The 15,445-nt window shown below is 42.9% G+C and overlaps 3 protein-coding genes across 5 annotated transcripts in view; 1 reads left to right on the plus strand and 2 right to left on the minus strand.

Moving 5' to 3' along the window:
• Positions 1-3: 3 nt before the first annotated feature.
• On the minus strand, positions 4-10,449 carry MTIF2 (mitochondrial translational initiation factor 2). Of its 3 annotated transcripts, XM_063391360.1 has the most exons (15): positions 10,228-10,449; positions 9,812-9,934; positions 8,739-8,970; positions 8,152-8,257; positions 7,074-7,245; positions 6,753-6,913; positions 6,112-6,288; positions 5,571-5,710; positions 5,068-5,192; positions 4,127-4,331; positions 3,297-3,549; positions 2,420-2,560; positions 1,506-1,670; positions 1,204-1,344; positions 4-818 (listed from the first exon to the last, which is right to left on the minus strand). In XM_063391360.1, exons 3-15 carry the CDS (start codon positions 8,961-8,963, stop codon positions 649-651), a joined length of 2,181 nt encoding a protein of 726 aa, XP_063247430.1. In that variant the 5' UTR covers positions 8,964-8,970; positions 9,812-9,934; positions 10,228-10,449; the 3' UTR covers positions 4-648. The 3 variants fall into 3 exon arrangements, with proteins under 3 accessions (XP_063247430.1, XP_063247429.1, XP_063247431.1); XM_063391359.1 differs by lacking the exon at positions 9,812-9,934 and having other exon boundaries at positions 10,228-10,448; XM_063391361.1 differs by lacking the exons at positions 2,420-2,560; positions 9,812-9,934.
• A 1,838-nt stretch (positions 10,450-12,287) lies between these two features.
• LOC134547445 (prolyl-tRNA synthetase associated domain-containing protein 1-like) lies at positions 12,288-13,547 on the plus strand. Its single transcript, XM_063391393.1, has 2 exons — positions 12,288-12,434; positions 13,018-13,547. Exons 1-2 carry the CDS (start codon positions 12,354-12,356, stop codon positions 13,453-13,455), a joined length of 519 nt encoding a protein of 172 aa, XP_063247463.1. The 5' UTR covers positions 12,288-12,353; the 3' UTR covers positions 13,456-13,547.
• A 144-nt stretch (positions 13,548-13,691) lies between these two features.
• Positions 13,692-15,445, minus strand: part of CCDC88A (coiled-coil domain containing 88A) — a 68,266-nt gene continuing 66,512 nt past the window's right edge. Inside the window, exon 34 of the mRNA XM_063391384.1 lies at positions 13,692-14,471. The gene's annotated coding sequence lies outside the window, so the exon portion shown is untranslated. The remainder of the gene's footprint in view (positions 14,472-15,445) is intronic.

A 15,445-nucleotide genomic window follows, 5' to 3' on the forward strand; every position in this document is an offset into this window, starting at 1 on the left:
GATTTATTTCTGTGACGCTGTGTTTCCTCTCTGCTGATCAGTGAGAAAAATCTGTGGACCTTTGGGTGCTGCCTGCCAGCTAGGGTGAAATATGTGGTGTAAAATTGAAGCAGCAATTTGATTTAAAGAATACTGGGTACCAGTTGTAAAGGAAAAAAAAATCAACACCCAAGATAACCTTAGATGTGGTCTCTTTAACGTGAGACAGTTCTGATCTGGAAAAACAGGAAACTCAGAGGTGGAGAGTTGTGTTTGCAAGTGGGTCAGTGCTACATAATGGGGTATGGGAGGCTTGGTCACAAAATGCAGCCAACACACTGAAACACTGCACAGCAGTACTGGGAGGGGAGGGAGGAAATGGCTCAGTTATTTTGAAATGAAGAGATTGTCATCTGAAACATTTTACCATGATGGTTTTACACTCTTCAAGTGCTTGTAGTTACCCTGGTGGTTTATCTCATGTTCCAGTGAGGGCAGCTGGTTGCTTGACATGATAGAAAAGCAGAACATTGCAGATAGAAAATGTATCTGAAGTGCTCTGATGTAAAGAACAGCTCCTGTGCATCTCTGAGAGTTCATTTAATGTTAAGAGTTAAGGGCCAGCCAGGAACATAATACATATCCGTTAGTGTTCATGTGAAAATGTCTTTAAAATCCTGGGTCCCAGGAAGTTGTCTGTTGAACTTCTTTTTCTTCATAACAGATAATTTCATCTCCAATACTGAACTCCAGATTTTTGTCCAAACTCAATCCACAATCCATTCCTGTTTTTATTACCTGGACATCATCTTTATGGTGCTTCAGTGATGATAAACATCCTACAAAGAGAAAAAGCATGAAAGAGAGGCCACCAGCTGCAGAGTAGAGCAGAGCAGTGATCTGATTTGCCCTTCCTGCAGGATTAATGTTTCACTTTGTGGCTCCACAGAAGGGAGGAAAATGTAGGGACTGGGGATGCTTGTGGTTAATGGAAGCCACACACCAGTTCCTTTTGGTAGGTAGATCCTGTGAGCTCCTACCTGCCTACCAGAGTGGGTGGTTGGAAAAAAGTCTGGGAACAATACACTGGCATTTGGTGGCTTTCCTCTCCATCCTGGACAGAATTCAGGATTTCTCTAGGATCCTTTGCACAGGCTTCCCAGCAAACTAGGAATAGCCAAAAATACTAAACACAAATCCCTGTTCTGTGGCAATTCAACTCACCTTTCCAAATAACATCCCTGTTACGGATTAGCTTGAACTTCATTTTTCTGTCCAGCAGCCCTTTGTGCACTCTGCATCCAGCCACTGGAATTTTGTTTTTTCCTACTGTGACAGAGAAGGTGTCAAGAACAGAAGCTTCCCCTAAATAAAAAAAAGTAAAGTTGAAGTCCGCAGGAATAACAAACTGGCACGAGGTAGAAACAGGCTATATTTTTCTACTTGTCATGCTTTAAGATAAAAAAGTTACAGAAGAATACAGAATTGGCCACATTTTGAGGCAAAAATGTATCAGTGAAACTCACCTATTGTAGTCTCCACCACAGCTGGGGGCAGCCTGCTGTTCAGCTCATCCTTCAAGTCGTCTATAAGTTTGTAGATGACGTTGTGAAGTTTAATTTTTATTCCCTTTTTATCAGCCAGCTTTTTGATACTTTCATTTGCTTTCACACTGAATCCAAATATTACACCTGATAAATGAAACAACTGTCAAGTGATGACTACAAGGGATGAGTCTTTGAATAGTTAAATGAGATTCTGCAGCACAGGGTACATTTCATTCTTGCTTCTCTTATAAGGGGGCACCATTTACCTCTGCCACTGGCACATGGACTGCTATGAACCTATCAAAATAAATGGCCCAAAAAACCTCAGAAGGTCCCTGATGACAGAGCTGGAGGTATCAAAGCAGAAAGGAACACAGCTCATGTAAAGGACACAGATCTTTTTGGGCTGGAAAATGAACTTAGTTGTCCAAATAAAGCTGGAAGTGAATTCTGAATGATTCTTGCCTGCCTGTGGGTGATGGCAGGTGCAGTGACCTCACTCTCTGCAGCAGGTGAGAATTATGGGGTAAGAACAGCAACAACTGACTCAGTCCTAGATCCAGTTGCCTCCCAGAGCAAAAGGAAATGATTTTCTAACCTGCCTTTCCAGCTTTGCCCTGTGTGAGCATCATAAAGCAGCTCGAATGAAGAGCCAGAGTTTAATCTTAACAGGTGAATTTCTGGCAAGAGCTTTTCCAGAGTCCTTCCATTTCCACAAGACTTTCAGCCTCCGCTCCTGCATCAGTCTGATGTTCAAGGAAACACTTTCAAGATTCACAAAAAAATTACCTTATTGGTGCTGCTAATTATTGAGAAAAGAAAACCTGACTGAGGCCTACCCATTTCAGTAAATCAGTAATTTCAAAACTGTAACATGATGTTTAAACACACACCATTAAATGCTTCAGCAAGACTGATATCGTTTTCACTGATATCTCCCATTCCAAAGTAGACAATATCCAGTTTGCATTCATCCTCACAATCATAGCTGTCCAGAATGTTCAGAATAGCTTCAACAGATCCATCCACGTCACCTGCACGGATAGATGGAAGTACTGCTGGCTTTGTGCAAGTCAAAGACACAGAAATACAACTAATGTCAACTCCACATCGTGCAACAGAAAGTCTCCTGACATCTGTCACTCTTGCTATATTTTGAGTAATACGTTGAAACCCATCCAAAAGGTCTGTTAATTTCAAAAATAGATCAAAAATAGGATAAAATAGGATATTTTGATAAAATATCAAAAATAGGATAAATACAGATGGTAAATCTGCTGTCACTGTCAGGTCAAGTTTGCAGGTTTTCAACTACAGTCACTGCTTGAGTATCACTAAATGAGGTTAAAACAAGTTCCTCCTAGCCCACTTAAATGTATCATTGTTATTCTCCTCCATTCTGCTGATGTAAAATGCTTATAGCTTGTTTTTTCCCTTTTTTTGTTGTTTACATATATAGGGTTTTGTATATATGTGTGTGTATATATATATTTATATAGGGGTTTATATGTACGGGCTTTACCCAGGAGCTCCTGGGTAAGTGCTTTGGGCATGTTAAGTTTTCCTGCTGCTGTGGCCCTGCTGGCAGCACATCCTCCTGTTTTGTTGATGTTTTCTGATGCCCCTACTCTCACAAGAGAAGTTCAATAACCAGTTTTAAACTGATCAAACTTTTGGTAACAGAAACTGTGTTTAGTTTAGAGCTCTGTTTCAGACTGAGCATTTGAGAAGCCCAGAACCAAAGGAGCAGCACACAGACAGGGACAGCACCTTTAACTATTAATGAGAGCGTGTTTTCATCCATCTCTGTTCTCTCCTTAGGCCTTGAGAACATCAGATGCTTATTGGCCTTGAACAGCACTGCCTTTCTCTGTCTCCAGGTCAGGTGGGCCAGCTGCTTCTGCTTCTTCTCATATTCCAACCTGTGTTCCTTTTGTTTTGCTTCAATAACTTCCAGATCCTTCTTCATCTTCTCCTGTTGTTCAACATAGGTCCTCCAAGCCACAACTTCCTGTGCCCTTTGCTGGGCAGGAAGACAGAAATATTACCTTTAAAGCACTGCATCAGAACACTCTGCAATTTCATCCTTTTGCATCTTCTCTACAGGCTCACTCATTTTCCTTCACTTTTAAGTTTTGCTGCACAGTTGGCAGAGAATGAGACAAGAGTTTTTCCTCCCTGAGCTACCACATGACTCAAGGCCTATTTTTATAGTATCTCTGCATTGCAGAAGAGAGTTACTGTTCATTCTTTCATATGGTGTTTTTCCAGCTCTCACAACACCTATTTCAAGCTGTATTTTATGCATTTTCTTTTTGTCAGACAAGAGTTATGTCTTTCTCAAATTAAAACACTGATCTCCTCAAGTACTGGATTGTTCCAGTGGAGATGAGGAGTCCAGCAGAGGAAAGACGGAAAAGAAAGAGGCAAAATGCAAACACTCATTCCTCTTCCAAAGCATCTAGCTCAGGTCCCTTAATCCCCATGCTCGACCTTTCATGGGATTATCCAGGTGATTAAAAGATCTCACTAATTTTTTTCTCAGCTCCTTCCCATCCTTGCAGCAGTCTGAGCTTTTCACTGAAGAGCTCTTTCTGTACCTCAGACTCTACTTCAAGGATTTCATCTCCTGCTGAAGGGGATTCCTTCCAGCCCATGATTTCCACGGGGATGCCTGGTGAGGCTGCATCCACAGCTTGGCCGTTCTCATCGAACAGGAAACGCACTTTTGCCCAGGTCTTCCCTGCAACCAGAACACAGCCTTTCCTCAGAGTTCCTCTCTGGATGATGGCTGTGGTGAGTGGACTAGTGAAGAGCAGAGAAGAAAAATAACAGACAAAATTCAAGTGAAGTCTCTCCCTGTCTTCACAGTCAGTGTAGGCACAACACATCCAGAATGGATTTGTGATCCATCACAGAATATTCCTGTGATGATTTACTAAAGCACTCAGCAAATTTTTCATTTACTCAAAAAGGCCCAAAATCTGTACTGTATTCTTCATTTCTGCAGATCAATCCCACTGATCCCACATATCTGACATTTGTGAACCCAGCAACAGCAGGATTTTACACATTAAGTGAACCCCCACCAAGAAAACCCCAACCCCAAACAGCAAATCCCAACTACTTTGTAGAATTCAGTTCATTTTTAAAGAGAGCATACACAACTTGTTCACAGAACCTGCAAATGGACTAAGATACTTAAGGACAGAATATCATGTTACATAAAACTTGTCAAGAACTTTGCATGTATTGACTGTTAACTTCATCATTCCTACTTTTAAATAACATTAAAAACCCACATCAGTTCTACCATTTTAAACTATTTCCTGTTACAGGATTGTCACTTCAGGGATATGAAGAATTTTGCCCCATCAGTTTATAACCTCTTGTGTTGCAGAGTAGTATTTCGAGGCTTTGGCTAGGAACACTGCAAAGAAAGTGCTCCAGCTTTATTTACTGAGGCATTAGTCCCCTGCCCAGTGTGTCTGTGTTGTCACAAAGCACTTCACTGAAGCTGCAGAGGTTGCACTTGACTCACCCTTTCCCTTTGTCTTTCCGAGACTCAATGATCGTCCCCTCCACCAGCCCTGTGGCATCTGCCTTCAGTTCCAACATCTCTGCCAGAGCAACAGTTGCCTCTGCCAAAACCATGAGGTTTTCCCCCTGCATAAACCACACAAAATAAATGAATTGCCCATGCAAAGTGAGATCAGAAGTTCAACCCTTAGTGCCCGATTTCCCCATTGAAACATGATGACATTTAACACCCAGACAAGACTTCAAGACATCAGATACAAAACTGTTGGACTGAATTACTAGTAGAAAAACGAGATATTATTGCTAGCTGGAAGTCCGAGCCTCAAAATACATTTCAGTGTGTTTCAAATAATTCTGGCAAGAGCCAGTAGAACTGTGCTCATGGCAAGATATCAAATACCAGGAAGAGAAGCACTTTATTTTCCAGCTGCCAAATAAAAACTCATTCCTTGGCACATATCAGAAATATGTGAACACCATCGTTTTTTCTATCCACAATCTTACCTTGAGTGCAGAAATATTTACAGCCTGAACATCACCTCCAAACTCTTCACAGACCACATTGTAAGCCAGCAATTCGTTCTTTACTCTTTCAGGATCAGCTTCTGGTTTGTCACATTTATTAATGGCCAGGATAAGAGGAACTAAAAAGAGAACACACAGACTCAGCCTAACCAACCTAACCAAAACCTGCTGCTACCACCACCACTGCTAGAAAAGGTTAGCTTAAGTTATGGCCACTTAGAACAGATCATCTCACTTGGTTCCTCTTCTCTGAGCAGCCATTGAGATCTGAGCTATCAGGAGGAAGCTGAAAGAGGTATCCATGTAGAGAAGGTAAAAAAACCCCAATAAACCCCTGGCTTGCTAAATATTTGTATTTTTGGATCTTTTTGTGTTACTGCAACACTCAGTACATTTTCAAACATTACAGGGGATGATGTATGGGACTAGGACAGTTACTTCCCAAGTTCTGTGGATTCCAGTCCCAGGAGGTTTTTTTGAGAGGTAAATGCAAGGTTCCCAAAGCCCCCCCACACTGTACCTCCTGCATTTTTGGCATGCTGGATGGACTCTATGGTTTGCTGCATCACTCCATCCTCTGCTGCCACCACCAGAATGACGATGTCAGTGACATTGGTGCCTCTCGCCCGCATGGCTGAAAATGCCGCGTGGCCAGGAGTGTCAAGGAAGGTTATCTTTTCCCCAGAAGGCATGTGCACTGTGAACAAATGGCACAGCTTAACACCAGCATTTCTCCCAGCTTATGTGCACTGTGAACAAATGGCACAGCTTAACACCAGCATTTCACCCAGCTTTATTTGATGTGCTGTAGATCAAGCATCACTCCTTTTGAGAGTCATGTCATTTCAATAATGACATATTTTAGACAGTCAGGTAATTGTTGGCATGAAAGTCAAAGGTGCTGTTAAATCCTCAGGAACAAGAAAGTGTCCTGGGATCTTCCATAATCCAAAATAGTCTAACATCAACTTGTGCAGACACTTCATTTCAAAGTTCTATGTACATAGTTATGACAGATATCAGTAACAGACATTTTATGTTATGATTTCCTTTCTCACCGTTTATGTGGCAACTTTTTATCCTCAATGGACTGGCAGCAAGTTAGCCTGCTGTGTGAGATGGAAATTATGTTACACCTGAGCACATGGACTTGGATCATACCAATAAAAGCCCCAATGTGTTGTGTGATGCCTCCTGCTTCCATTGATGCCACTTGAGTTTTCCGCAGGCTGTCCAGTAAGGTTGTTTTCCCATGATCCACGTGTCCCAGGATGGTGACAACTGGGGGCCGTGGGGTCAGCACTGCTGGGTCTGCAGGAGGTCTGTAATTGCAGCAAAAATAGGAGCTGTAAATGCAAAAAAAATTCACTGCGCCATGCCCACCACAGTACTTGCTGCCGCACAGTCAAGGCTGCCTCCTCCCCAAACACCTGCAGAAAGAAATAGAATAAAAAGAGCCAAAAAGAACAGTTCACAACTTACCTCTTCACAGCATCTGTGTTTTTTCTTTCCTTCTCTTCTTTTAGTTTTGCTGATTTATACTTCATTCCTGATTTTTGAACAATCATCTTGATGTGCTCTTCACGTAAGATGGAATCTGGTTCTACTGAATCAACGTTAATGTCTGTGTAGAGCAGTGCTTCATAAATATGATCTGTAGCAAACATAAACACACTTAATGATTACATCCACTAAAACATGTGGACTTCATCAGACTTTTTCATTATTTTCTTTGTGTTAATAAGTATTATTCACCAAGCAGTTTTCCTTTAGTCAGATTTATCTAAAAGTTGCCATTAATCTACATACTTGGCAAGAACTTTTTGCAGATTTACTGAAAATTACTACTCTGTTAGCTGCTACAATCTTATTTTCCACTCAGATATTCACAGCTTACTTTTCCACTAACTCCAAAAGAGAAAACAACTGAAACTCATCTAAAGCAAACAGCAAAGCAGTGATTCAAGGAGGAAGGAAATTTGATAAATCTGATCATATGCTCCTTTCTTTGCTTCTAGAAACACAGAACAGATTTCAGTAGTCAAAAACGGTTACAGGGAGCAATTCCAGACAAGTCTTGCCACTCCCAGTTAATCGAATGACTGTTCTAATGAAACAAATTGCTCCTGAACCCAAGATTCCTATTCCTACTGTGGATTTTGGGCTGAAGCTCTTTAGCCGCAAGTTCTTAACTCCCAGGGGTCCAGCTCTGACAAACCAGGATGCAAAGTTTTCCTTCTAGAGTAAATCAGCCGCTGGGAACCACAAGGAGCCACAAGGAGCAGCGTGCATGGATACGAGGCCTTTCTGCTGGAGATGCCAGACAGACCTGGCTTCTTCACATTTAAATGTCCAGCCTGGTTATTTGGACGGCCCGACTTCTTTTCTCTTTAGCCTGCACTGTGTCTCCCAACATTTCCTTTCGGATGGGTACGACCTCCCTTCCCATGGGATGGATCCACAACCACTAACTAAGGCTACTGAAGACATCTTTGCCTTTCCCACTGGTGGAAGGGGTGTGACAGATGTTGCTGTTTCAGGCCGCAGAGCAGGCTCTCACCTATGTCTTTGCCCATAGCTTGTGCCAGTTCCTCCACAGTCATCTTCTGCCTTATCTCCACTTCACCTCTTGTCAGGGGAATCTTCTTTCTCTTCTTTTTTGTCTCCTACATGGAATTAGACACATACACAGAAAAATAAACCAAGAAATAACAAAAACAATACTAAAAAGACAATGGTCTCAAGCCATATGAGGTAAACACATCTTCTTTACTATAATACCAATTAATTACAATCAATGAATGAGTTAAGACATCAAAATGAACATTTCAAATTTATAGCACACTTAAATCTTTTTGCATTTTTAATTTTTCAGAACAAGGACAAAAATCAGTAAAACCATTTCCATTTTTGTTTGTAATAATTTCCTCCAGTATCAGCAAAAAATCATGATGGTGTTGGTCTAAGTGAGTATTTGAGAGGGAATGGCAAAAAATTATATGTGAAGCACATTTTGTCTTATAGATTTATAACAACTTATCTATACTCGTGAATAAAGTGCTTTTTTCCTTTTTTTAATTAAAATGTTCACACCAAGCTCTTATACTTTCCACACAAACCCAGGGATTAGTGGATGTCCTTAATTACCTCCTTTGTGGCTAGATGTCTGCACTGTGATAAGGCAGCACTGATTAATCTGTGTTTTGGCCAGAGCTGTGGATGCAGAAGGAAGGACCCCACGGGACGTGCAGATAACTGAACAGGCTTCCATTGTGCTCCACAAACTTCCCTGGAGGACAAGGCACGCAGCTGCCGGCAGGCACCACGGAGCTGCACCACATTTTCAAACCTCAGCAGCAACCCTTGATTCATTTCCCCACTGAAAACACAAAGCACACATTGAGATTAGGCTTGAGGCTCAAAGACCCCCTTCTCAGGATAAAATGGACATGAACACAAGGCACAAACGTTATGTTTCCAAACAGGCTTTTTAACACTGAAAAAATTAGGAACTGTTCCAGTTTTTCCATTTCCTTCTGTGCTTCACCTTTCACCATCACGCCACTGCAGACACATAGATCTACTAAGAGCTTACAGATCTTTCATCTTTCTCCACTGATCTCTAATGTAAACTAATTCCCCCATTGCAGATTCTCTGACATCTCTCCTATAGAATCCCCACATTTACACTCCTCATGCTATATTGACAGAATTACCCAAGTGTCAGCTACCTCTCTAAGCCAGCAAAACACACCTGCATAATGCCCTTTATCTGCTTTATCTGAGCATTTCAAGACAAAAGCACCACCAAAGGACCACAGCATGGCAGTGACACCAGTGCTGTCGTGTGCTCCGAGACCTCCTGTGAAGCTAAGCCCTGGCTCAGCATTTAAGCTTCTATCAGATCATCCCACATCTTGTTCTAACCATCTTAACTTTGGTTTGAGTTGTTTTGCCAATTATCCTGTACAACAGTCTCCTCCCTGAGCTTCCCCTGTACTCAGAGCTGCCTGTTCTGCACTGGCACAGGCTGTCTCGAGAAACTGTGGCTGCCACAAGCCTGGAAGTGTCCCAGGCCAGGTTGGACGGGGGTCCCTGGGAATAGTGGAAGGTGTGGTGTCCCTGCGCACGGCAGGGGGTGGAGCAGGATGGTCTTTAAGGTAACTTCCAACCCAAACCATTCTGTGGTTCTGTTCTGCTTAGGCGTGGACTGTCTGTACCTTCCATGTCCCCTCTCACAGGTGTCCTTGTGTCACCCTCCCTGCAGCTCCAAGGCAGGGAATGCTCTGGGCTCCTCTCAGAATGGCTGCGTGCCCTTTAAAACCTGCCTTGCACCCGGATACCTGCAGGAAGTGAGCATATAACAGACTAATCAACCAAACCCAGATATTTTGGTGAGTTTTTTAACCCTAAAGAGAAATTTAAAGGGGCCAAATCGGTAAAACCGAGGGAGCCCCGGAGCTGCCACAAGACGCTGCACACACACAAACAACACAAGGTCAAGGCGACACCGGCCCACAGCGACACAGCTCACAACCAGGCTCCGACTGCAGAAAATTCTTCCCGGCTCCCACAGCAGGGATGCAACACTCCCGCTCCTGCTGCTCTCCTGCCCATCCTTCTGGCTGATTAATACCTGTCAGCTGCAGCCCGCCCTCACCGCGGGGACAGCGCCTTTCTCCGAGTCCCCGGGTCCCGGCCTTGACAGCCTGTGGAGTGAAGGAAGGAAGGAGGGAGGAAAAGTAGGAAGGGAAGGAAAGGAAGGAAGGAGGGAGGGAAGGGAAAAGACCCCACGTCCCCTCTGTGCCTCACGCCGGCCGTGCCGCTTTCTGCGCACGCGCCGCGAGTGGGTGCGAGGGCACCGCGCAGGCGCAGCCGCGACCTTCGGGCTGCGCGGGCGGGGGCGGGACCTCGCCTGAAGGGAGGCGGGAAATCCCCTCAGGGCAGGGGGATATGGATCCCTTCACGGGAGGCGGGAAATCCCCTCAGGGGAGGGGGACATGGATCCCCTCACGGGAGGCGGGAAAACCCCTCAGGGGACGGGGGACAAGGACCCCGTCATGGGACAGAGATTTTCTGAGTTTATGCCCATTCTAGGGTTTTTGCAACTTACTTTTTTAAACATCTATTTATCTATCTACACACTTAAATTTTACTCCTTCCTGCCAGGAGACAGCAGCTGCTTCTTTGCAAAGCCCTCCCACCCACATCCAACCTAAAGCTTTAACGTGTCTGATTTTTAAGTCCTCTCTATTTTGGCGTCTCTAAAATAGCGCCACTTAATGGAGTAGAGAAAAAAATCTGAGAGGAAGCTCTACAAATGAAAAAATTGTCAGTGTTACCTGGTTAATGCTTGTTGTAAAACCCAGAGATAACCCCAAGAGTCTGCCTGGGACAGTCTGATGCTGTGGTGATCCCTGTCCGGACACCACAAATTGTGCGTGACGAGTAATAACCATAATTTCCTTTACATATATTTGAGGTGTGTATTTCACGCTCTTTGTCTATAATGTGCGTCCCATTATAGTTCAACACACGTGGTTTTCCACACGTTTGCAAGAGCCATAACTACATGTTTTGCTGCCCTCAGTATCTTTCCTACAAGCATATGCTCATTTATGATGCTGAGTGTTAAAAAAAATAAGCATTCTGCATTTCAAAGGCAGGGTACTGACACCTTGAAATGCACAGGGCTCCTGAGTGTTTCTCTACAGGTAAAATGGGAGAAATAATCTCAAAAATAGATCACAGTAAAAGAAAAAAAGATTACAGAAAGTTGTGCAAAGCGCATTAAAAGCAGTCAGTGTTCTAGCACGGGAAGACACCTTGGGAAGGAAACACAGGGACACTGCGAGGGCAACACATCCTGGGACTGCCTGGGACTGACCTGAAAACCGTTTTATTGGAAAGACAGATTTAGTATGTGAAACAGTCATCAGACTTTACTGCAAATCTGCGTTTTGAGTTGATCTTCCACTAGATGCTGCCTGGAAATCTTCCTGTGTGCTGCTGTAAGGCTCTGGGAATTAGAGCAGGATCATATTTTATCCATACGTCTCTTAACCACAGTCATATTGCTTTAATTTAAAGCTTGTTACAGATTGCCCGTTTTTCTGAAGGGCAAACTGAAAACAAATAATTTTTGATGTCATAGGTCAGGGCAATGGTTTGAGCTGTAGAAATATTTTCCAATTGTGGCCATTAATGTTTGGCTTTGTCCCTTAGTTGCAATTCCTGATTATTATTGGTTGCCTTAAAAAAAAAAAAAAAAAGAAAGAAAAAAAAAGAAAGCAGTTTTTGTTTTTAGGGTGTATCAGGTATTTTGATTTTCTTTTTAGCTTTGAATTTTTCGTAACTTTTTTATCTAGCAGCATTTTAAGCAAAACTGTAAATGAGGATCACACTGGAACCTGGAATTAGAATAAGGAAATGTACAAAAAAATTAATAGGTTAAATGGAGACAAATACCTGTTTGAAGCCAACATTTGAACCAAATATAGTTCACACGGAATGTGTATTGAAGCAATGCGTTAATGTCACTATTTGAGAAGGAAATTGCTTTAAGGAACATGAAATGTATTGAACTGTACGGAAGAGGAGGCTCAGGGGGGATGGAGACACTTTATATCCACGGCCTGAACCGTGGGGGTTGTTCCTTAGCAAAAATGAGAGCAAGTTTAATGGTTTACCCGTTCCTTGCAGCAGGATGCCGCCCGTGGGCGGGCCCGGCCCGGCGGCAGGGGCGGAGCGGGACGGGGCGCGATGGCGGCGGAGTTGCGGGAGGCGCTGGACCGGCGGCTGCGGGACCTGGGCATCGCCACCGTCACCGCCGAGCACCCCCAGGTACAGCAGCATCCTGAAAATCCGGGAATAAACCCCTGCCTTGTAAGCAGGGCACAGCGAGATCAGGGCCGGATGAGGTCCTGCGCGTGGGGTTTTAGCGGAAGCATCAGTGTGGAAGTTCTCGCCGGGCCTGGCAGAATGTTTGAGGGCAATTTTTGGTCCCTTTAACTCTGCCTCTGCGTCCAGATCCACCCCCTCTCCCCGCGTAGTCTGAGAAGCGGCTCACCCACTTCTTTTCCTTGAAGTTGGTGGCATCCAAGACACTTTCCAAACTTTTATTCGCTGCCAGTTACAAACCACGTCATTCCAAGTGTGTGGAGTCGCAAGCGGGAGCACTCCCCAGTGCTGCCTTTAAAGTGAGAGACATTGCTGCACACACGAGACAGAAATTATTCTGAAAGTGTGCCGGAGCAGTTCATCACATTTTATTCATGTTCTGTTAAAATTCCTTCATAAAAGGGTACAGCTTTTAGGCCGAGTAGAACATTCAGTATTTTTTAAATATTTAACAAAAGATACTGCCAGCACGTGGCTGGGAGTCTAACGGGATAGAGTCTGACACCACACTGCTGCTGTTTTCCAGGTGTTCACTGTTGAAGAAATGATGCCACATGTCCAACACATGAAAGGAGGTCACAGTAAAAACCTGTTTCTTAAAGACAAAAAGAAGAAAGGGTTCTGGCTGGTGACCGTCCTGCACAACAGGCAGGTCAATTTAAACGAACTTGGCAAAAAACTGGGCGTTGGGAGTGGAAACCTAAGATTTGCTGATGAAAATGCCATGCTGGAAAAGCTCAAAGTGGGCCAGGGCTGTGCCACGCCGCTCGCCCTCTTCTGTGACCAGGGAGATGTGAGGCTGGTACTGGATGCCGCCTTGCTCGAAGGGGGCCATGAAAAGGTGTATTTTCATCCAATGACAAACTCTGCAACCATGGGCTTAAGCCCCGACGACTTCCTGAAGTTTGTGAGATCAACAGGACACGATCCCATCATTGTACACTTCGATGAAGACATCAAATAGAGGAAGTTCATTTTTCTACTACTACTTCTTTTTTGTAGAGCAAAACGGGTGAAAAATCTCAGTACAAATAAAACTTGAAAACAAATGGCTTATTCCTTTTTCATGTGTTTCAATTATGTGAGTTTGTATTGTATACTCTGGTGAGAAAAAATACTGCCCTTCAGTTATTAGAAGTTTAACAATGCTCTTAAAAAGACATTTTGCAATCTACCACTAAATAGCTAGTAAGTAGAAAAGACATTGTTTAAATACTATTATAGTTTTTATCAGTAAATGGATAAAACTAGAATTTCCCAGGCATAGGACTCGCCTTGAAGGTTTAAACTTGACATCGCTAGGAAAGAACAAATTCCAAGTTGTAGAACACCTGTCAATATCCCCAGGACAGAGTGACTGTCCCCGCACCCACTGATGCCCTAGTAAACATTGCTTTCTTTTTACCTAGAAAAACAACTCATCTACACTACAGGAAATGCATTTGATTGTCATTTTTCAATCATGGTGTGCTGAAGACAGAAGCAGCAGAAACTTCCTCAAGTCCAGTAAACATCCCATGGCAGCGAGCATCCCCCAAAACCCAAAGCCAGGGGAGCAGTGAGTGAGGGATGGAATCTGAAGGTGATGGGGGTATTTTGGGTGCAGCTCAAGGAAAATGTCAGTACAAACAATGCCTCCAGGGCAAGAGCATCAGCATAGGCTGGGATGAACTGGAACCAAAACTACAGGAGCGTGAATTAAAAACATGTAAAAGAAATTGTGATTTGGGTGAATGAACAATTACTATTAACTGAGTTTGAAAAGTCATCATCTACAGTAAGGCAAGTTCCTTCACTCACAGCCTTACCACAATTTTCTTCATCTGGAAGGATCTGGCACCTGTTCTCGGTGCTCTTAGTTGACAGAACCCTTCACCATCCAGCAGTTTTTGGGTTCTCCACCTTTGATAGACACACAGCAACCCCATCTATGCTGGGAGTCATGGCCAGTGGGAAAGAAGTGACCAAAAACTGCTGCAGCTGTAGGAAGAGTCAGTAGAGAGATGTCACTAGATACACGTGATTTTACAGGCTGAAGGGAACATCTGGTATTTAGGAATACTGGGCTGATGAATGAGATCTGGATTGACAAATGCAGTCATTTTACAAAGGCAATTAGCTCCACATTGATACATTAGGATGTGTTTTTAAAAGTAATATTTACCTTGCTCTCTCTGCCATTCATTCTCCCTCCCCCATGAGATTTTTTATTGTGGTACCCCAAAATCCCTTATCACTTCAAAGAAAAGTATTAGATTTGACTTGCCAAGGCTTTTAAATCTGGAATGTTTTAAATGTAACAAATTGCTTGAAGGATGTGCACAAACCTGGAATCTGCACTGCCTAAAATGTGACTAACTTCATCCTCAGAAGGGATCTTGAGACTCGTCTCAGCAAAAATAACCACCAGGCTTCAAATATTACATTTGGTAAATCTGGAATGATTTCTTTTTGTATTTACTTATGAAATTGGTAACTTTTTTTTTTAAATAATAGTATCAAAATAGTGTACAGTTAAAAGCTACCCAGCTCTACACAAATCACACAGAACAAACTACACATGGTCCAGAAAAATTCTGCTACAGTTTTATCAGTTTCCTTCAAGGAGAAATACTCACTGCACACAGCACCACAACACCAATACCCTTCCAGTAACATCAGTTTCCAGAAAAAAGTGTGTATAAGTATACACACACAAAGTAATAATAAAAATTATTTGGTTTGGCATTTTAATATCATCATTAATAAATGTATACAATGGCAAACATTAAAAAAATTAATACGTAAAGGAAATTACAGTTTTAAATAAGAGCTTTTTAAGTTCTGTTTCACACCTCGGTACATTCCTTTAAGGCAGTTTCATTAATATCAAAGCATTATTTACATATACATCATCAGCTACCCCTAAAAATCACACATGAGCTCCTTTGTTAGGCTGCATCATGTCCTGGACA

Source organism: Prinia subflava, chromosome 2 (assembly GCF_021018805.1).
Source record: "Prinia subflava isolate CZ2003 ecotype Zambia chromosome 2, Cam_Psub_1.2, whole genome shotgun sequence".
Classification (NCBI taxonomy): domain Eukaryota; kingdom Metazoa; phylum Chordata; class Aves; order Passeriformes; family Cisticolidae; genus Prinia; species Prinia subflava.